The sequence below is a fragment of the Varanus komodoensis genome, unplaced genomic scaffold (genome assembly GCF_004798865.1).
Source record: "Varanus komodoensis strain SLA01 unplaced genomic scaffold, ASM479886v1 scaffold9, whole genome shotgun sequence".
Classification (NCBI taxonomy): domain Eukaryota; kingdom Metazoa; phylum Chordata; class Lepidosauria; order Squamata; family Varanidae; genus Varanus; species Varanus komodoensis.
Window position 1 is genome coordinate 20,473,634 of NW_025336598.1, and position 21,890 is coordinate 20,495,523.

General features: G+C 41.4%; 1 protein-coding gene across 6 annotated transcripts in view; it reads left to right on the top strand.

Moving 5' to 3' along the window:
• Positions 1-21,890, top strand: part of LIMCH1 (LIM and calponin homology domains 1) — a 233,810-nt gene that overhangs the window by 189,331 nt on the left and 22,589 nt on the right. For 3 of the 6 annotated variants that reach the window (XM_044418198.1, XM_044418196.1, XM_044418197.1), the window contains 9 exons: positions 2,099-2,365; positions 3,440-3,475; positions 9,158-9,287; positions 11,797-11,954; positions 12,517-12,925; positions 13,861-14,085; positions 18,817-18,886; positions 19,390-19,559; positions 20,422-20,527. In XM_044418198.1, coding sequence (XP_044274133.1) covers positions 2,099-2,365; positions 3,440-3,475; positions 9,158-9,287; positions 11,797-11,954; positions 12,517-12,925; positions 13,861-14,085; positions 18,817-18,886; positions 19,390-19,559; positions 20,422-20,527 — 1,571 coding nt within the window. The remainder of the gene's footprint in view (positions 1-2,098; positions 2,366-3,439; positions 3,476-9,157; positions 9,288-11,796; positions 11,955-12,516; positions 12,926-13,860; positions 14,086-18,816; positions 18,887-19,389; positions 19,560-20,421; positions 20,528-21,890) is intronic. The other 3 variants (XM_044418200.1, XM_044418199.1, XM_044418201.1) reach the window with 1 other exon arrangement.

The window sequence follows — 21,890 nt, forward strand, 5'->3', positions numbered from 1 at the left end:
TTGGATCTTATGTTCAAGAGGGTCAGCTGGTCTTGGATCCCTCAGATGCTGTTCAAAAGCTCCCCATCCCACTGATTTGCAAATTAAACAGTTTCTGGTATATTTGTGACTTCTCTACAACTGCACTTTCTCTGTCTTCTTTGAAGATCAGATCTTCTCATCATTAATAAGGATAAAAATCATACATCTGGTTCTCAAATCTTTGGTCTCACAGCCTGGAGGGTGGTCAACCTCACCAGTTCTCCAAAGAGATAGTAGAGGTGATGACTATCTCCCATAAAGCCTCTACGTGGGCTATTTATGCAGCTAAGTGGATGTTCTGGGGTTTTATTGTGCCAATAGGACAGAGTCCCAAATCCTGTGACCTTTCTCAAGGACTTGAGTACCTTTTCTCAGGATTTTTCACTCTCAGACCATACCTGAGCAGCCATTTTGGCTAAGCATAAGAAAGTTGAGGGCTTAAACCCTCTACTCATTCCCAGATATTAAACCTTTCCCTCAAAGGATCATTCAGTCTCTTTCTACCAATCACTCCACCTATTCAAGCATGGAGCCTGTCAGTTGTGTTGACACAACAAAAGCCTTTGAACCAATGGCTTTTGATTCTTTGAACCTAAGACATTTTACTTTGAAGGTAGCTTTCCGCACAGCCATTGCTTTGGCAGACAGGGAAGGTGAGCTCTGGGTTCTTCACTGCAAGCATCAGCATTCTTCAGAGATAAAGTGGTTTTGTGACCAGATCGCAGCTTTCTTCCTAAGGAGGTGCCACAATTTCATTTGATTCAGGAGTGTGGGTTACCAAAGTTCTTTCTGTGAACTTCCAGTTGGAGGTCAAGCTTCACTCATAAGCTGCCTAGAGGGCCCTTTTGTTCTGTTATGTGCAGCTTCATTCCAAACCTCCCCTTGTGCCACTGAAGCCCTGGGAAAGAACTACTTGTACCTCCACAGCACATCACAGTGGGCTGCGTCAATGATATTGGATACCTTGGATACCTTGATATTCCTTGGATACTAGCTCGCATACCTTCCAGTTCCCTTACATGTCTATGGTCACTCAGCCAGAGCTATGGCATAATCTTGGGGGTTTTTTGCAGCACATTCCACTTCTCTAATGTTGGGAGCTGGGTTTCCACCTTAATTCCTTTCAAACAACAGACAGTCTTTTTACTTAAGAGCTCTTCATTTTCAATATACAGCTAGTAAACTGTAGCCACCAGAAGATGAGTTTTTGTGCATGAACAGTGTGATTCATTGAACCCAGACAAGAAACTATTTCTAAGAACCTTCCTGTTCATTATTGCTAGACTCCACCCCTCTGGATGTCCCTCTCTAGAGAAGGACTACCCTCCTAGAGCAACACAGGCCCTCTACTTGGGAAGCCTTTCTCTCCCAGTGAGACCCAATCAGGCTGCTCCTGCTCATTTCCCATGCCCCCTCCCTGAACTTCCAAACCCTGTCTGTTCCCAAGGGCTGAACAGCTGAGGGTTATGGTCTTGAGATAACCTCATCTTCTCCTGCCATCCCTACATCCGCACTTCTCTGAAGAGTCAGTGCTACCCTGGCCCTGAGAAGTGTGCCAGAAATAACTGCCTCCTTCATTGCCAACATTCCCTTTGCAGTACTATAATGTGCGCTCAATCTTCACTAAACATTGCCTCTTAGATATCAGATCTCATGTGGATAGAGCCTTTGGCAGGGCCTTACTTCCTACAGTCCTGATGTGATCTTCCTTTTATAAGTTTCTTGGCTATCAGTCACCCATATCTGTGAATCCCAGAGATCACACAGGACAGGTTGCTCACCCAAAAGCATGGTTCTTCAAATAGTCCTCCGTGAACTCATGGAACCCCCCACTGAGTGGCTGGTGGAAGCCACAACTGGGGCAGGCATGGTGGTGTGACTTTCATCTAAAATGCTGCTCAGCTCTAGAAAGCTCTACATCACTGTTCTGCACAGGCACGGATCCCTTCTGTGGGAGTTCACTTGCAGAACCACAGTTACACATAAGCACCTTGCTTGTCTCACTTGTTGGCAGTCTTCTCCTTGAGTGTGTACAGTGTATCTCTTTATAAGCTGAAGTAAACTAATTTTTTTTTAGCATTACTATGCCAGACTTGGTAGTCACTGAGAAACATCCAAAGCTTTTTGTGGAAAGCCACAAAAGCCTCACAGTGCAACCCGAGTGCAAACTGGAACAAAGCACACACAGTTTCCTTGGCATAAGACAAGAGGATGCATCTTCTGATGTTCCTGAGGATATGACTGACCCCAAACCAACCCAATCACAACATTCTTCTGAGAAGCAGAAAGCTCTTGAAAGAAACCACGAAGAATTTCCTGCACAAGAAGACCAATCCATACAAACGTGAGCTATATGGTCCAGAACTTGCATCCTAAAGCACTCTGTAGTCACTAGGAAATGCATTTATTTGTGTGTGCATGCTGGGAGCAAATGGATTTTGCTCTTGCCTGGTTTATTTGATTAACTGCCATATACACGGGTAGTGTGCCTTTTGAAACTAATAAAATATTTGCAAGAAGTGTGTGTTATTTTCTTTCCCAGAGCTGTAAGAACCATTTTCAAAATAGGCTTCAGGAATTAGAGTGGGGGTTGTGGGGGAGCAATACACATTGCCAAGTATTCTTTGAGAATTTCACATGAAATGTAAATGGCTATTATTTTCTCAGATTTAACAAGTTTATTTCTGCCAAATGAAATGGAACCATGGCTTACAAACTGCCAGAATAAATCCTGGTTATATATTCACTTGGAGGCAGGGGAAGCCAATTACTCCTGCACCAGTGGGGTTCCAGACCCATTGCAGCTTTTATCTCAGCTATCCATGGTGCTGAATCCCAACCATCATGGAGGACACCTATACATTTCAAAATAAAATCTGCAATGGATAGAGAGCCCACATAAGACTCATGGGCTTCCTTGCTTTCTGGATTGAACAAGTTACAGAATAAAACTTTGAGGGGAAAAGATTAGTAGCAGGAGAGACTCTTCATTTACTCTCTTCTAAGGCTGTTTGGCTTTTGAATGAATTTGGGTTATGTACAATGTAACATGCGTTTGCTAACTGAATCTGATGCTCACCTGTAAGTGTTGCTTTTCACATCAGCTCCTGTGAGGAAGGACTTGTTGCACTCAGTTCCACAGGGTGACTCACTGCCACGGTGTTGTGAAATTTGAAAGCAGATCTAAAAATTAGTTCTAAAAACCATTGTTGCTGTGGTGTGAAGAATTAAAATGTGTCCCATATGAGGTGCTTTGAAATGTCAATGCTTTTCCAGCTCTCTTTGACCGATGAAGATTGGCTTCAAAGGAAAGCCCATCTCCTTTTGTGCTAGTTACATTTCTTTCCTTCCACTGTACTTGATGCCCTCTCTTTTCCTGCCCCCTCAAGCTCCTCTAATTTTATATTTGGTTTTATAGATTCGGCTCCAGAACTCCTGTGTCTGATGACGCAGAGTAAGTTGTCATGTGCTCATTGGGGTTGCTTTAAGAAATTTAAGCTGCATGCCTTCCATACTTATTACTAATTTAAAATACAGTTGATGTACCGCTATTACTTTTCATCCTTCTGGTGCAAAGCTTTGAACTACATGTGCTTTGACATACACTGTGCTGATGATATGTGCTCTGTTGCATTAAGGTAATAACTTTTCAGAAAGCAAAGCATGTAATTATTGCTGGAAAAGCTGACCCTCACTAATTGGTGATGTGATCCTCTTTTGCAATCTGTAGGGCCACTCAGCTGCTGTGACTAAATTGAGCTGGAATTAGAACTATGGAAGGCCCGTATAAGTGCAGCACAGTTAAGAATGTCAAGCAGTAGAAAGAGGGAGCAAGGTTGTGTCTCAGAACTAGTTGAAATTCAAATGCCAAAGCTCAGTTAAATTGGCCTTGACTCACTTTTGTTTTCCTTGCCCCAGCTTTTTTCCCCAAACATTTCTTTTAAAAGTAGCTTCAGGAGGGGCTGCAAACTGAGAATGGTGGGGGTGGTGTGTGTGCTCTCCTCTCTCCTTCCTGCCTTTTAGTCTGCTCAAAACTTAGTCTCCCAAGCTGTTTTGCCCCACCTGTTAGGGAAAATGTGGGGTTCCAATATTGTTTCACCCCACTGGGAGGAAAAAGGAGGGCATATTTAAGCTGGGAAAGTAAAAAAGTTTAAGGGTGTAATCCCATGCATCGACAGAAAAAAACCTCCTATAATTTCCAGCGATAAATCCTATAATTTCCTGGCTGGGGCATGCTGAGAATTGTAGGATATTTTTTCAGGCAAAGCACGCATAGGATTGCACCCTAAGAGGAAAGATTTCACAGCCTCTCCCTGTCCTGCTTTCCTCTGCTCAGATTGGCACCCTTATGGGCATGCTGTTTGTTGTTGCTGCTAAGCTTTTTTTAGGAAGGAAGGAACACAGCATTCCATATGAAATGCAGTTTGCTTTTTGTGGCGAATGTCCAGACCTAGTCTTTTAAAACACCTTCTCATTGTCAGGGAATGAAACCAGGAATATCAGAGCTTGCTGGCCTGTAGGAGCTAATTTACATTAGCTTCTACGGCAATGGGTGGAAAAGATCTCAGAGCCCTCTAGGAGGGGATCATAAATTGATGTACGGACGCTCTGATTGACAACCCTATATCAAACTTGTCATTGGGATAGTACCATTATAAGGATTGGGAACATCTTTAATTATCAGGAGGCCCCTAGCCTTCTGGTGATGCACATTCAGTAGGGATGGATTTTCTGCTGCTTGCTTTTCAAGGTCCTTTTCAAAACCTTGTTTGGTTCTAGATCACAGTACCAACAACTGTGATCATAGAGGCTCAGGCAGTCTGGCATCCTCCAAATGGCTTAGATTGCATCTCCTTTCATCACCCTTTAGAAGTTCAGAATGCTGGGATCCGCAGCCAAAAATATCTGGAAGGTGCTGAACTGGGTAAGGGTACCTAAGGCTTGGAGACTTCTGGGCTGTGGAACCTTAGTTCTGAGTTTAGATTTGTGAGTTGGTGCTCATTTCCCTAGTCTGGTGGCCCTGACACTTAGGGTGCAATCCTGAGCAGAATAATTTGGGAGTAAACCCCATTGGACTCAGTGTGGTTTACCTGTGAGCGGGCAGTCATCAAATTAGTTACCCTTTTGCATCCAATTTGTTTTCCTGAACGGAACCTATTATGTCAACTAATAAAGCCCATTGGGTTTCTGTCTTGTCACTTGAAAATATTTTAGAAGGAGACTTAGTTCATTAAAATAAAATTCTGCTATACTTTACTAACATCATTTAACGTGTTCCAAAGGAAAGAGACAATTTTTGATTTTGTTTTTTTAAATAAAACTCCTCAGTGTTTAATTGCATTCCTGTACTATCACATTGATGTAAAGGGTTGGGGTTAGCAAAGAAAAGAAAGGCAAGACACAAGAAAGATTTCTGTAATGTACTTGGACATGTGAATTTAATTACAGCCCCCCTCCTCCTTGATTTTGTTGGAAAGGTGCGTTAAGCATCAAATTGCATACTGTGCTAATTACACAGCATGTAACTGAGGGTATCATGTTTGTTTGTTTCTTTTTCCTCTAGTAAGCATGGCGAGCTCTGATTTGGATTGGGACCACTGCACTCCAGGAGAAAAAGACTGACCCTTTCCCCCCACTGTTTTCTTACTGAAATTCCCACTGCCACCATAGACATGTTGGCAGAAGGAGAAAGGGCTCCATGGACACCAGTGAAGATGTTTTCCTTTAGTTTTTCTATCCCAGAGTGCAGTGGTCCTGGTCAGAATCAGGGCTACATCTGGTTACACTAGAGTTAAAGAGCGAAGTCTGAACACTGCATGGTTAGTAGAACATGTAGCTTGGCTCTGTGACAAGAAATAGCATGCTTCAGGCCTCTAGGGCATAATTCAGGTGATGCTGAAATGGTCCCAGTCTTCCAAGCAAGTCATTTCTATACAGACTCACTGTGTAATGTCTGAGGTTATAGTAGAAGCTGGTAGATGGAACCAGACAACTATTCTACACTGCATGCTTGAATTGGCTATATACCAATTTGAGTATGTTGACTCACACATAGAACCATCGGGAAATGACTACAACCCCCATAAATCCAGGACAGAATAATGAAAGGCCAAGGTTGCAAGTCCAAAATACCTGAAGGGCACCAGCTTGTCTTGCATCTGCTTTACAAGATTTAAAGCTATAATACAGCCACACAATTATCACCTCACAGATTTTTGACAGATACTGTTTTTTCCTTCAAAAACCAGCTATTTAAGTGCAGTTAGAAACCAGCCATTCTAAGTGCATGAACTACTTTAATAGCAAGCTAGCAATGGAACTGAAATAACAGTAATTTATTAGGAATAAATTTTTAGTATTCAAATGTTTAGATCCAGGCAAAACTACAAATGGGTATTTTTGGTCAGAATATTAGATTAGTACCAGACTAACTGGTAGAAACAGGCATGCAGCTCTTTCCTTGGAAGAGCCAGGCTGAAACTCTATTTCATATGTGACATGGGGCCAATGCAAAACAGCAATCCTGCTCTTCCTCTCTCACCCCAAAACGTGGTGACATCATATCGCACATTCTGACTGACTGAATTTCGTTGGGGTGAGAGAGGATGTAGGGCTGCTGCTTTTGTCATCTATTGTAATGTGTGGTTCCATCTTTACTCTAAATTCCTTCCTTTTTTACATTTTTTTTTGTGTGACTGTAATGGAATTGTATCAAGCCAGGATGGCTGCATCTGTTGCTACCATGCACCAGTCTTCTTCAACCTGAAACTCTCCAGAGGTTGTGGATGACAACTTAGAATTCATGACTGGCTGGAGCTGATGGCAGTTCAAGTTTAAAATATCTGGAGAAGAACAGGATGGGGAAGGCTGAACTAGACTGATCACTGAGTGAAGAATCCAAGTGATGTATGAGCTGCTTAGAAAAGCCCTTGAATGGGTCACCTCATTTGGATTTTAGTGGGTCTTTTAGTAGTGTTTTTATTACTGCGAGTTGATTCCCATCTGTATTGATCCTGCTAATTTCATTGACTTGGCAGTGACCATCATGACTCAGACCCACTTTGGATTAAGGAAGGAACTAACACATTACCCAAAAGGGGCGGGTGGATACTGCTCGAATCAGCAGCCTTCTTGTAACATCATCTTTCCTTTCATAACTTCTAGCTTAATTTACTCCGTGCCTTGATGTCATTAGGATCTGTGTTTCCCCACACCCAGCAACAGCAGACAGTGCAGAGGCAAGGACATGCATATGTTGAACAAGATGTAGCAGAGGGAAAGTGGAACGGTGACACAGATATGCCATTTCCGGTGGCCAACCCATTTTCTTGTAACATTCAGTAATTCTGTTGAAGGAACCACCAGAAGCAAGAAGAAACAAATTGGATTATAGTTTTCCATAATAGTAGTTATCAGTGAGGGTTCATAGAAAAGTAGCATCCAAAGTGACAACGTAGAAGAGCTTCTGTACCATCAGGTCCTTTGATATGATTATTCATTGCTGCCCTTCTTACTTGCAACAAAATGGCAGTAGCTGCAGGAAGGGGTTAGGGTGTCCTTGGTCTTGGAAATAATAGTAGCCCCAAATATATCTTTTTAGTATATCAAGTTCAGTGGCCATAATGAAATTCCCTAGAGGTGCTCTGCAGTTAGCTTCATCAAACCAGAGTTGATCCTGTTCAGATAAGGATCACAATGACACTGATTTCCTTAGTTGCATTCATAAAATTAACCTATATTACCATCAGAAGGCAAATAGAAATATGGTGCATGATCTGCAGTTAATAATTTTTACTGAGAAGTAACCATTGGTATATATTGCCTTTGAATTGTTGTACTGTGTATGGTGCTTTGTGAGATTTTATCTTGCCTAACGTTAAATAGCCTCTAACTTCATGCAAAAGATAGCATCATGAAACAGAATTCCTGTTACTTATCATATAATTGTATATTAATCAGTGTCAGTAATGCTTTGAGGGTTTCATTTTTAACAAAATAACAGTGAAGTCAAATGACCATTCGCTATGCATGTGCGCTCATTAGGGATGGCTTTCACAGCATTGCATTTTTATCTGCAGAACAGGCTGATCTGTCCCTTTCAGTGGTCTCTGATGTCTCACTTCCGTTGTATCAGAAAATTGATTTTCAGTAAACTTTGGATATTTACATTCAAGTTCCTTTCATATCTAAAGTTTAGCAACATGGTTTTCAAAGTTTTTGGAAGCACTTCCCACATCTGCCATGGAATCCCTGTGTGTTGCAGAGGATTCCAGGCTATATTCTAGTGGACATAACTTGGTTCAGTGGAACACGAGCCAGATGTGTTATTAGTTCCTGCTCTGGTTTGGATCATCATTCCAGGCTTTATAAAGCACAATTTATGAAGCCAGGAACAATCATTGCTGCTGAATGTTCTTCCCTTGTCCTTCTTCTCTTGTTGCCCTCTAACTTCAGTAGTAGGATCTTGGATTTATTAAACCAGAGTTTCCCAGTACATCCAAACCTGAAGAATTGAGCTTAATGTTGGCTAACAAACTAATGAAGGAAGGGAAGCCACTTAAACTGTGGGTGTTCTTAAACTGCATTCAGCCCATTCCTTTGACTGCACGTTGCAATTTAAGGTCAGTAGAGGTGACTGAGATAACCCATCAGGCAAATTTTACTGCCATGATTGAACTCATTGATAAACTTTCAGGGAACAACAGAGGTTCTCCTGAATACAGTTTTAAAAACACTGACATAGTTGATGCATTGATGGTTTTTATTAAACAAGGGACAGCTGAGAAATTTCACTCTGATACAAGTATGGGACTCTGTTTGAACTTGTATTAGATGTCAAGAAAGGAGTGACTTTAGTCATGCCTCCATATCTTCCTTTTGCAGCATGTTTTTGATTGCACCTGAAGCAGGCCACTCGCACACGCATTGGTATGGCTGGTGCTGAGCGCTTACACATACCATAAACATACAGAGGTTTTTGGATGTGGCAGGCATACATCCAAAGCCACCTTGCCCTGTGTGATTTCAGACTTCAGCGCTTTCTTTAGAAGATGCATTTCAGCTTTCTCTAGCCCCCTCCTGTGGCTGAAATGTTCAAGGTCTGTTGCTTATTGTTCCACTGTTCCTTTCCTCTTAGGAGTGTGAGTATGTTTGACATGAGATGTGCCGATGAAGCTGCTGTGATGCAGCCTCACAGCAAGGCACGTCATGAAAAGCTGCAGACGATTCACAACCAGCTGAAGGAAGACGAAGATCGATGGCAGGATGTGAGTATGAACGTGCCTCCAGATGGAGGATGCTGAGCATTATCCCAAAAATAGTAGCATGCTCCAGTTCTCTTTTTTCCCCCATAATGGATTTTCTACTGAAAGGGAAAGGATGGTAGCATTGAAGAAATGCAGGAGCTTTACAAGTGGAAATGAGGTCATCTGGACCCCTCTAAATATCAGTGAATGAGGCATAGCAAGGATGCTATAAAAGCTTTGTCTGGACGCATCTGCAGACCTCAGAGTTGTTACAGAGGCACTCCCAAAACATGCCTTCCAAAGTTCTGTTTTTCTTAAGTATTATACAACTTAGCAACACTACTTGAACACATGAAGGGTTTTTGGTCTGCAGGCCCAAAGAGCAGCCATCCTGTCTTGCCAGGAATTCTCTGTCCCTAATGGGGATCTTGTTCTTTGCAAAGTTGCTTTGAGCCTAGCAGCTTTCTTTGTAGAAATTGCCTATTGTATACTTGGTTACAAAAACAAGCATATATTACATATCTGCTTGTATTTTTCCACCATTAATGTGTTTTTTCTCTACAGATTTCTCTTTCCATTGCATTTGATTTTTTCTGTTCTTTAAAAAAGTATTCTACTAAAATGTCACAGAATCAAAACATTGAAAGAGTGATTTGTCAAAGAAACATTGACAAAGCTTTGGAGAGGGGGCACTTTTTGTGTACACGATTGTGGTTGTAATATAAATGATTTTTTATATATATGCGACAAGTAACTAAACTGATTGCAGTGCACAAAGTTGCTAGCATATACCTATGACCACACAGAGCTAAACATGTGTGAAATCAAAACAGTAAGATTATAGGCACAGCAAACCTCTGTAGACACTGAGATGTATAATTTTGGGCATGTGGTTTTTGGCATGAGCAAGCCAGAGTATGATCATGTGAAGGAAGTCGAGTACTACTGCATATTGCTGTGGCATGTGAACCCAAGCAGCAGGGGGTGGTTTAGGGTCACATAACCCTCAAATAATCTATTGCTTGATTTAGGCTAAGTTGAAGGTTGCCTAACCCTGAAAGGATTATAGCTACCTGGGTGTGTATGACATGACAAACCACAGCCAGCCAGGAATTCGCCACAAAGCAACAGCCACATGGTGGGTAAATTATAATCACAGTGTGCTGTTGTGAGTTGTGAACAGGCTCTCTGTGTTGTTAAATTAGGACACATGACCATTGCAAGAAGCGTCATGCATCAGAGTGGTGCAAAGCATAGTCCACTGTGCACTGCCGCTGTGCGCCTTCCATTCACTTGAGAGCATGTCTGCAGGGCTGGCCTTCCGGGAATGGCAGAGCAGCTTCTGTCAAGCCGCAGGATTTTGTGGTACCAATGAGCACCAGCTTCTTCATTATTTTGGAGTATATTTGACAAGTATGAGAACAACACCATTGGCTATGGATTGGATTGCTATAAGGACACAAGGGGGATCTCTTAGGGGCCCTGAGTCGTTTGAAGAAATGGCGGCATTAATCATGATGATGATAGCCGCTGCCACCGTGACATTGTGAATTCAAATCTGTGAGCTGAAGTGTTTTTTTAAACATGCACTCCCACATTCTTCAGTCTTTGTCACAGTCCTCCCATTTGGTTTATTTTGATGTAACTCCTCAGTGGTAAAAGAGCTGGCGCACAACTGGAGTGGGGGATAGAGTGGTGGATTTGGTCCAAGGAAGCCTGGGTTCTAATTCCCTCTTAGTGATGCTGCATGCTTGTGAACCAGGAGGTCTTTGACTCAAATGTTGCCTCTGCCATGAAATTGCTAAGTGGCCATATATACAGTACGCCATTCACCCTCATCGTGCAACCTGAGGAGATTATGATGCTATTGCTGTGTGTACTGGCATATAAGGTGGCTCATATATATGGCAAGGTAGATATTTTGGGCAATTTTTCTGGTATTTGTCAAATGTCAGGCATATAAGATACCCCCCAGGTTTTGCATCACAATTTTTTGTTTTAAGGGTCATTTGATACACTGATATATGCAGTAATCATGTATAGAACATGAGATTATATTCCCTGTTTCACAAAAATACCCATATATTGGCATATAAGGGAACTTGCATATAAAGCAAGGTCATTACTTTGGCCTGTTTATATATGTTGGGTGTATAAGATGCTCCCAATTTTTACGGTATTATTTTCAGTTTCAAGGGTCATCTTATATGCCAAGTATATATGGTAATCTAATTCACAAGTTTGCCATAAGGATCATCTGAAGTGCTTTAAATACTTACAGAAATGTAGGTACAGAGCCCATCTCCTTCTGGTCACCCTCTTAATCTTCCTTTCATATATAAATTCAAAACAACACAAAATGAAATGGTGGCAGTGATATTTCTGCCATAAATATCCATAGATTGGGAAGCACTTGTGATTCCTGGATTCATCTGTTGGAGGCAAATTACTGAAAATATTTCACAGAGTTGGTTTTCAGTCTTATGCATAGTAGTGAAGGTTCTTCTCTCTTCACTTCATCTCATTGCAGGATTTAGCCCGGTGGAAAAGTCGTCGGAGAAGTGCTTCACAAGATTTACTGAAAAAAGAAGCTGAGAGAAAGAAGATGGAACGATTACTTTCTGGTGCTGACGGAGCTAGCGAGCGAAGGAAAAGCATCAAGACATACAGAGAAATTGTGGAAGAGAAGTAGGTTATCCTAATGAGACTGGGTTACATAAATCTTAGGGGGGCAAAACAGGACACACTGGGGGAGGCACCTGGTGCATTGTATAGTAGGACACATAGCAGGATAATGATCAGCCCATGATCTTTAACATAATTGGTAGAATCACATGGCAAAGCTTTTCCCAGAAGATGCCACTTTGGATTGCCAGGATGTGAGGGCAGGGCAGAGGCAGAGAGGAGTCTGTGTGTTCGAACAGCACATCTGAAGAAAGGAGTCAACCTAAATTGCTCTTTAACCTGAGAGTTTTCTGCTAGCAGGGTGCATTTTTTATGGGGAGGGCAGCGTTCCAACCTGCAGGTTGAAGAACCATCAAGCCAGCAATGACAGGGCCCTGTGCTTCTCCTGATAGTGAAGAAACAGTGTTAAGCAAACTGGCTGAACAGTGGTGTAAAGATGGGATGCGCTTTTGTCCAGACTTAATGCAAACAGGAAGCGAGCAGGGCTTTCCTTCTTTTGTATGAATGCTCATTTGTGCGTGAGATCTATGGTTTTGCGATCCTACTTCTGTTATTCCTGAAACAGGGAGAGGCGAGAGAGAGAGCTGCATGAAGCTTACAAAAATGCCAGGTCACGTGAGGAGGCAGACAGTATTCTCCAACAATACATTGAGAGATTCACCATTAGTGAAGCTGTCCTTGAACGCTTGGAGATGCCAAAACTGCTGGAGAGAAGCCATTCAGCTGAGCCAAATTCATCATCCCCTCCTAAGGATCCAAACCCCCTGAGATACTTGCGGCAGCAGTCACTCCCTGCTCCCAAATACACTGCCAAGGTTGAGGCAACCATTGCTCCCACCAGTGGACCAGAAGCCAGTGTTTCCACAGGCCGCACGTCTCCAAGCAAACCTTTTGTCTCCAAGGCTGTGCCTATGCTGACACCCAAGCCTTACTCACAGCCCAGAAACACGCAGCAGGTTTTCAGAACATTTAAGGTAGGATGAATTGTATGAATCAGCAGTAGCATGCAACAGAAGGGGATCCTCTTTTAAGTATAGCTGCTTCTATTAATTTGTATTATTAATATCTTGCTGTAGTCTATAATATATTGCTTAATCAGTTTAACATCAAATAGCAAATTAAAAAATACCCTGATATAGTTCAGCAGATATTTTTTTTTAAAAATCAGATTATTTTCTAAAAGTCCCTACAGACTCCACAGAATGCTGCAGGCATCAATGTAAATAAAAGAAAAGAAAGAAAAAAAAGCATCCCCCTTCTTTCACACATAGGAGGGTGCCTAGTCTAAGAAGGTGTCTGCTATGAGAATGTGTTTTCTTTAGAATGATTATCCCTAAGTCAATTTAGGAAGATTTATTAATAGAAATTAAGCAATCTGATCAGTCAACTAAGATGCCATTAATTAGATTGCAGGCATTCATTGTTGCCATGCTTAGGTGTCCACAGCACTTAGTCCATAAAGGTGGGAAACCGGCAGCCCTCCTGCAACTCCCACCATTCCTAAGCATTGGCCATCCTTGCTAGAGTTGATGGGTGTTTGAGTCCAACAACATCTGGAGGACCACAGGTTCCTTACCCCTGTATAAGCAAAAAAATAGGTCCCTCCTCAATGGAGCGTAAATCTAAACTTTAGAAGAGGAAGAGACAGTGGGTACGGGGGAGGCAGAGGCTAGGGAAGGAATATGAACAACTAGAGCAAGACATATTCAGAAATGAATGCTTGCTGTACTATAAAACATGAAAATTACCTGACTAGGTCTGGAAGAAGTGTTTCTATATGTTAGGCTGCACAGCAGACAGATATGCTGGAAAATGCATTCAACTCTTTTGTCACAGAAATAATAATAATGTTTGCCTTGGATCTTTTAATTTCACATCATACACTTTGTTTTGAAACTGTACCCTGCAGGTGGATGGTAAAGTCAGCATGAATGGAGAAACCGCCAACGGAGTGGAAGAGGAGCGCACAAGAGAATGCACAGCATTAATATTTGTCCCTTCACCAAGCCGATCACCAAAGTCTGACAGTGTGGTTGATGTGGACGGCACCTTGGCGGATGGGAAGCAGGGCTCCACTAGTACAGAGATTGTTCTCAAGAGGCTCATTGAACACAGCGTACGCAAAGAGCAGACCGTAAGGAGAAAACAACTGGGCTGACTTCTATTATTTTATTGATTGATTAGATTTAGATCCCTCTTCTTTCTTAAAGTGGCTTACATCCTTCTCTTCCTCCTGCTTTCACTCTTATCCCCACAGCAACAGCCCTGTGAAGTAGGTTAGCCTGAGAGTTGGTGACTGGCCCAAAGTCACCCTGTTGGCTCCATGGCTCAGTGGGGATCAGAACCCAGATCACCTGAGTCCCAGTCCTGTGCCCTTGACCAGTACCCCACACTGACCTTTTGGGTGGACCAAGGCTTTTGAATTTTCTTTTGTAATATATTTCATGTTTTCCTTAAATCTCCTCCTGCCATGTAGCAGCCACATATTTGTGAGCAGATCCCACCAGCTGGGATAACATTTGAATAGTCTGTTCCTTGAATGGGACAGATTGCCTGTCTCTTTGATGCAGGATGCCAGTTTTGGGAAAAGAATTGTGCAGTGGGCTCCTCCTGCTGGTTAAATAATTTTTCAGGTAATGTAAAAAATATGTTTGGTCTATTTTTACCATATGTTCCATTCTTGATTTTTGACAGTTGTCGCAGGAATGTGGTTGAAGGATGGGATGAAATGATCTAAAATCAAATCAGATAATATGGATGTAGCCACAAGTTGATGGCAGATAAGTGGCTCCCACATAGCAGGGAAAACTTCCCCAGTCAGTAACAAAAAGTTGCTTAACTTCAAGCATCCATTTTGCACAAATGTGCGGTTTTCAAGAAAGCCCCATACCGTTTGCTACTAGGTCTGTTCGGATCAGTAAAACCTGAGCTCCCCGAAGTATTCTAAAATGCATCTTAAAGCTTATTTTTGATGTGAGTCCTTATCAGATTGCAAGGGTTTCTTATGTTCACATGAAAATCTGTGCATATTTAGGAGTAATTTTTTTCCCAAATGAATGCAGCAATTGCACACATCTTTGAAACAGACACTATCTTCTCCCATGGATCAAAGCATGAAACATTGCAAGTTTGGAAATGGGTCTGCATATGCTCCATCTGGAAGGGGTAGATAAATCCTGATCAAAATGAACTAAAAGAAATTTCTTATGCATCCCTACTCACTACTTAAATATTTCTGCATTTGGAAAGCAAACCTATTTTAAACTTTATGTTTTGCATTTGGTGTTCTTTGGATAAATTTTAGCATCTTGTCATCCTCTGCCTCAGTTGTAAAAATGTTTTTCCTTCTTTTTGTTGGTATTTTACATTTAGGGATGGAGAGGTCAATCTGTTTCTGATCCATGTCACTTTCACAATTTGGTCATAAGGCTGTTCTATCCCGTTTCAACATTCATTTCTAATTTTAGAAAAATCTTCATGAAAAGTCATATTTAAATTATGTATATTATATGTATTCACATATGTGTTTAAATATATTCATATATGTGTTTAAATATAATACTTATGTATTTCTTAAGTATTATATTTAAGTATGTTTTTCTTTCAAAATACGCATTTCTAAACTTACTTTATCCTAAAATATGCATTTTATATGCATTTTGGTGCATTTTTGGATCAAGAACTACAGCACAAAATTTAAAGACGTGTAAAGACTGAAGGATAGTGTCTTCTAATCCACATAGTAGTCTAGGAAGTGTGCATCAAGTTGGTTTGCTTCCAAATACAGATTGCCCCAAATCCTCAAACATCCCCAATTAGGGCAAAACTGGACCATGAGCCACTTATCCTGAAAACAATAACATTGTTTCCAGGGCCATAACGTTCCCCTGTTACATTCAGTACCATGATAATAGGACAATCTTCTCTTCCTAGCTTGTCCTGCCCTTGCTCTGTGCCATCTTCCTGGCTGCCCCTGTGAGGGGGCAGAGCAAAATGGGATGTAGTTTTCTTGTCCATCTCAAAAATTAAATAATACAGGAAAACAAGAGGAGGCTTACCATTCTGGCAACAATTGCCTCTCAGTATGACACCCAGTTTCTCCCTGGCTATAGAGATGCCTATTTTGTGCTCTATGGGATGGGCTTTCTGTGTGTCAGGCTGTTCTCACAAATGAGTACTGATCTTATCTACAGTTTTGTATATCCCATAGTAGCCCTTTCACCCCGCAGTCACTTACCTGAACACAGAGCTGCATTGTAATGAACAGGGTCATTTTTCACTTGTATTTCAACTGAAAAATACAAGTAAATTGTAAAGCTATATGCTTATTTATAATTCAGCCATATTATTCCTTTATACAAGATTGCCTCTCATACAGCTAACTAGCCAAGCACAACTGGATCAATGACTGGGTTCAGACAACATGATAATGCACATTCAAGGGTTGAATGTGGGTTGTGACTGACCCGTTGGTAAAGTTGTGACGGTCCTCCAGGAAATCCATTCCTCTCCCATCCATTGGACTTCTTCTCATGCTTGGCCCTTGCTTAGGAAGCAAGTAAGCCAAGAGGAAGACCACAAATGCTCACCAAAGCCTGGTTGGGTAACCTTCTTCCTTGTGCATGTGGGGCACAAACAAAGGCTACACATCACATGCGTGAAAGAGGGACACCCCTTTCTTAGCATTCGTGCAGGCTTGCTTCTTGTTGGATGGCCATGTGAATGCTAAGTCCACCCAACGTCTAGATCAAGGGTATCAAATCTCTTTCAGCCAGAGGCCCAAATGGAGAAGCTTTGGAGAAGCTCTCGGAAGTTGCATTCCAATAAATGCATGGATGAATCAATGAGACTGAGGCCAAACGTGTGGGGACAAGGACAAATGGAGCAGTGTCAGAATACCAGAAATGCCAGCTTATTTTAGCTTTCAACTCTTACTGCCCGTACCTTAGCCTTAGGGGAGGCATTTTAGTGAGGCAAATGCACCAAAACTTGGTAAAGCACCAAATATTCAGAGGTTGGGGGAAAAGGAGGTGAGAACATGGGTAAGAGGTATGACCTTTTGTGGAACTTAAAGTGGCCAGATTTGGACTCCAGGTGGACCAGATTTGGCCCATGGGACAAAGATTCAACACCCCTGAAGTAGTTAAATCAAAAATACGAACTAGTTGTAATGCTATCATTGTGTCTGCATTCTGCTAAACTGAAAATTTCCCCTTGCTCACATGTTATGAGCCAGAGGATATATTTAATGTGATTTTCCCTAGGTGCATACTTTTATGAATGTGTCCAACTATGAGTTACAGTCCTTGTTTACCTTGTTACCCCCCACTCCTTGTACACACATACACAGGTGAAGAAATGTTGGTGCACAATACATGTACCAGGACATATCAAAATAACCTTGACATCTACTACATGAGTATGAATTACCATTCATGCAATGAAATTTTGGTAAATCAGACCTTTGTGCAAGTTTCAAATTGTTCACTGCCCAGAGAGTGCTGTATAGGACTGTTGGTGCAGTTTATAAATTTAATAAATAGCAGCATAGACTTGCAGAAGACATTATGTTATGTGTATTCTTTACTGGTTACTTTCATAAGGTGGCCTACAATGTAATGTATACGACCAGGTTACTGTGGCTTCCTGCTATTGGAATGGTATTCATGGAAGCTGCTCTTTCTGGGTATCTCTCTATCCACTGATTTCTAATTTTCATCCTTGGTCAAGCTGATTTAGGCATCTGTATTTCCTCCTCTCCCCTGCTGAACTTTTAAAACATGCCTTTGACTTCACAGCATTGCAGTTTTTAGAAATGGAATTGTTTCTTACATAAAGGAGATTGATTGTTTCCAAGTGATGTGGTCCACTAAATATATATGTTAGCTCTAATCTTGCTTAGGTGGTTTACAGTCCTTAATAAATCAGAACAAAATGGGTCACAGGCCATAGTAGTAATTTGCCCAAACTATAAAACTAATCACATAATTCTTTTAATGATCCCCGGAACTTTAACAGGCTTAAAATGTTGCTCAGATCATGCTGTGCCTGGCATATTGACAGCCACAAACTTTTTGCCATATATAAAACTTTTCTCCTTGTGTATGATTATGTTTAAACTGGTACAGCTTTTGCAGTCTGAATGATGACACAGGAATGGGCTGTCTTAATATATTTTTCAAAAATCCACTGCTGATAATATGCACTGGTGCATCTTTTTGTGTTACATAAATGTTTGATTTGGAAAACAGTTTAGGGAGCGATTGCAAAACAGAAACAACTTATTTTAAATCTTGAATAAACTATTTGTTCACCTGCACATTTTCAGATGACAATATAAGTAACAGCACACAGGTTCTAGTGTTTTGTCAACTGCACTGGCTTACCATTTGTTTGTGCTTTGTATCAACCTTTGAAGCCATAAACTGCCTGGGGGACAAGTAATCTGAAGGATTGCTTCCTCTCACATATACCATTCCAGATGCTGAAGTCATCTTTCCAAACCCTTTTCATGGTACCTCCCACCAAATGAGGAGTGATAGGTGCCCACCAGTGACACAGACCTCCTGTTAGGGTTTGATCAGAATATTTAAGCAGAGAAATGAGAACAAGGTAGACTGGTTCTTGCACATTCATTTATTTAGGGGTCAGGTGAGTAGGAATCAGTTCACTAGTATAGCTCAGTTCACTAGTATAGCTCTCAAACATATTAGTAGTGGAGCAGTCTAATGGGGTTTTAAAGTGATTTCCTTAACTTCCCGCCTACTCTGAATTCAAAAAATATTTGCCGCTGCTGCCCAATGAGAATCACACAGATTGGAGCTATTCCACTTCGAGTTTGACAGTGGTATAATGTTCTCTGCAGGGCTCCCTGACTGAAGAAGCTGAACCAGCCAACCAACAAGACAAAGCTGATTCGGAAAGACCATCCCCAGGTTTGTTCTTGTTTTTAAAGGTAGTCAAACTATTGCATGTTTCCAAATCTGAGCTGGCTCACCTAGGCCTCGGATTCTGTCCTCTTTACCATGGGGCTCATCTAGAGGCCTAAGTCCTTGGATGAGTTCACACTTCTTCCCCTAGTGTGAGCTGTAGTTATGCAGACAGGTTCCTTCATACATGAACAGGCCACTTCTTCTCCTGCTGTAAAGATTAATTGTAAACTACGGTGGGAGACAATTCTGTTAGATGGTTCCAATCTTAGTCCATTGAACATTTTAAATTGTTTTATAATTAGAGGCTTCAATTCTATTTATCACTATTAGTTTCTGCAGTCTTGCTGCCTTCTAGAGACATTGACCATCACCCACGCCGTCTTTTCTCTGTCTTTATTAGTCATCTGTGCAGCTGTACAATATCTTTTTTCTTATTTAAATATTGTGCTTGATTTTTTAACTTTTCTTCCCCTACTCCTGCTGCTTCCCTTCTTTTTGCTTTCTAGCTTCAGATCATAAAGAACTCAGCACAGCAATTCCCTGTGCCAACTCGACAGTGGCCAGCATGGAGTTCTCTTCTTTCAGTAATCATTCCAAGGAGATAGGTTCAGATGATGAGCTGAAGAAATCTGAAACCCGGCAACAGATGGGTGAAGAAGCACCTATTATCCAAAAGGTATCATAATCCACTGAAGCAAATGACTGAGAAGCAGGGCTGTCTTAACAGCATTAGGGTCGCCGGGCAAAGCAGTGTACTGGGGCCCCTACGACAACTACAACTACGGTTAATTTTGGAAGTTTTCCAATTTTCCAAGGGTTAACATACACAGATTAGTATGGGGCCCATGGTCAAGTGCCCATCAGGCCCATGTGTTAAGACGGCCCTGCTGAGAAGGAGGTGAAGTGCAGACTGTATAGCTGGCTTGTGTTTCGTCTTTCCATCATTTGAAAAAGGAACTCATTTATCATTCCAACAGGGAGATATTTCTCCTCTCCAGAGAGGACCCCTTCTTCACATAAAAACAGAAGAAGATTCTGTTTTCTGGCATTTAGCTTGCAAATAAATCCAGTAGAGAGATACACAAACTTTATTTGCAAAACAGATAATTTAGTCTAGTAAATCCTCAGGACAGGCATTGGGATGAGAAGATAGATGATTTAAGATCACCAGGAAGGAGGCAAAAAGGCAAATGTGAATTACGTCAGCCATTGCCAGATTTTTGTTGTGCAGACCATCAATTTATGCTGTTCATAAACAAAACAATTTTGTTCATGTAAGCAACTTTGTGTTTTGTCTTTTGTGTCAGACATTTTAATATGTCCACTTACATAGGAAAGACAGACCATCGCTTGAAGAATGAATAAAAAAATATAATTTAGCCTGGAAATCCTGTAGAACAGATAAGGCCCAAACAAAGTTATTTCAACAGGGAACCAACCATAAATAATGCTAAAGAGACTGGGAAGGGATAAGCTTGCTGCTTTTGCTTGCTGCCTTGTTGTCTTGATGCTGTTTCTGTTCTTAAAAACTGGCCTAGGTAGAGGCCTTGGAAACTCCCGAACAAGATGGAAGCACAACATTTTCCCTTCTTAAGAAGATCCCTGAGATGAGTCAAGACGTTTTGCAGAATTCTGCCCCACAAGGTAAACAAACAGGGAGCTGGGTTAGATGTGTATGTTTCAGCCCAGCCTTCAACATAATAGTCAGAATGAAAAGACTTGCACAGCATTCATAGGGGGGAAATAATCTTTGTCACTTCAATGTCTAGTTTGTTTTCTTCAGAAAGTTGCCTTGATATATTTTAGTGGTGCTATTTTGATGAAGTTACTGATGCAACAATGGATGCATGATCAACGTTGCATAACATTTTTTAAAAAGGGAAAGTTAAATTTCACATTCTGCATCAGGAGACCTTAAAATGCTTTTCTTTTTAAGACCAGCCCCATACATTGGAGTGTAACTATCCCCATATAACTGATGGTAGAGTAATACAGAAAGGTGTGACATGTTTAAGGCCTCCCTATGAGTTCCTAGGTGAGGTGAGGTACAAAAGATGATTCCTTCTGTGGTAGCTTAGCCAGTGCACCACACCTGCTCAGGTTGTGAGCCAGCAGTGTATCTCCGCACACTAAAACAGACCCCCCCCCATTCTGTCATTGTTGGCAGTGGTGATTTAAGCACAGTGGGGTTGTGATGTACCATAGTCCACAGCAGCAACCTGGATCACAGCCTTGCTTTAGTAGTCTTACTCCTGATTCAGCAATGAAGCATGCAGCCAGCAGAATGAGAACTGTCTCTGGAAAAAGCAAGTATCATTTTCCAGGGTCATTACTTCATTGACAGAAGAAAGGGAAGAAGACTGTTGTAGACTGTAGCATGGGATACGCACCATAAACATTGGCTGTAAAGAAACACTACGAAAATGATTGATTGATTATTTTACTTAATTTCTATTCCCACCCTTCTTTTCTGCCAATATTATGGACCTACAGCGGGCTACAAAATATGAATAAAGAAGTAACATCACAACAAATGTACAAACACTCCATAAGCAGCATATTAAAATTCTATGACTCATGGAAAAAAAGCATTTTTGCATTCCCTGGAAACTGCCAGACATGCCCTCCGTTGATCTCTATGGAAAACTGCAGCTATCTAGCCTTCTAGCAGGACTGGCTCATCATCTCCTCTCTTGGCTATTCTGCTGGTCACAGATTTGCTTTCACAGTGTTGCATTTCTTGTTTTGTTTCTGTTCTGCCATCCACTCTAGAGTCACCCAACAATGCCAGTGTTCCGCTTAAGGTTCGGAACTCCTGGCGGCGCTACCAATTTTTCTCTCAGTCAGGTAAATGATGGCCTTGGGTGTGGCTGTGTTCCTTTTGCTACACTGCATAGGTGTTTTTTAAATGTTATTTGGCACAAAAGCTGGTATTTGTCTGTTCTTCTTGCTTTTGTAGAAAATGCCTTTTCCTGTTGCATAGTTGTCAGAGAGCTTGCGCCCCTTG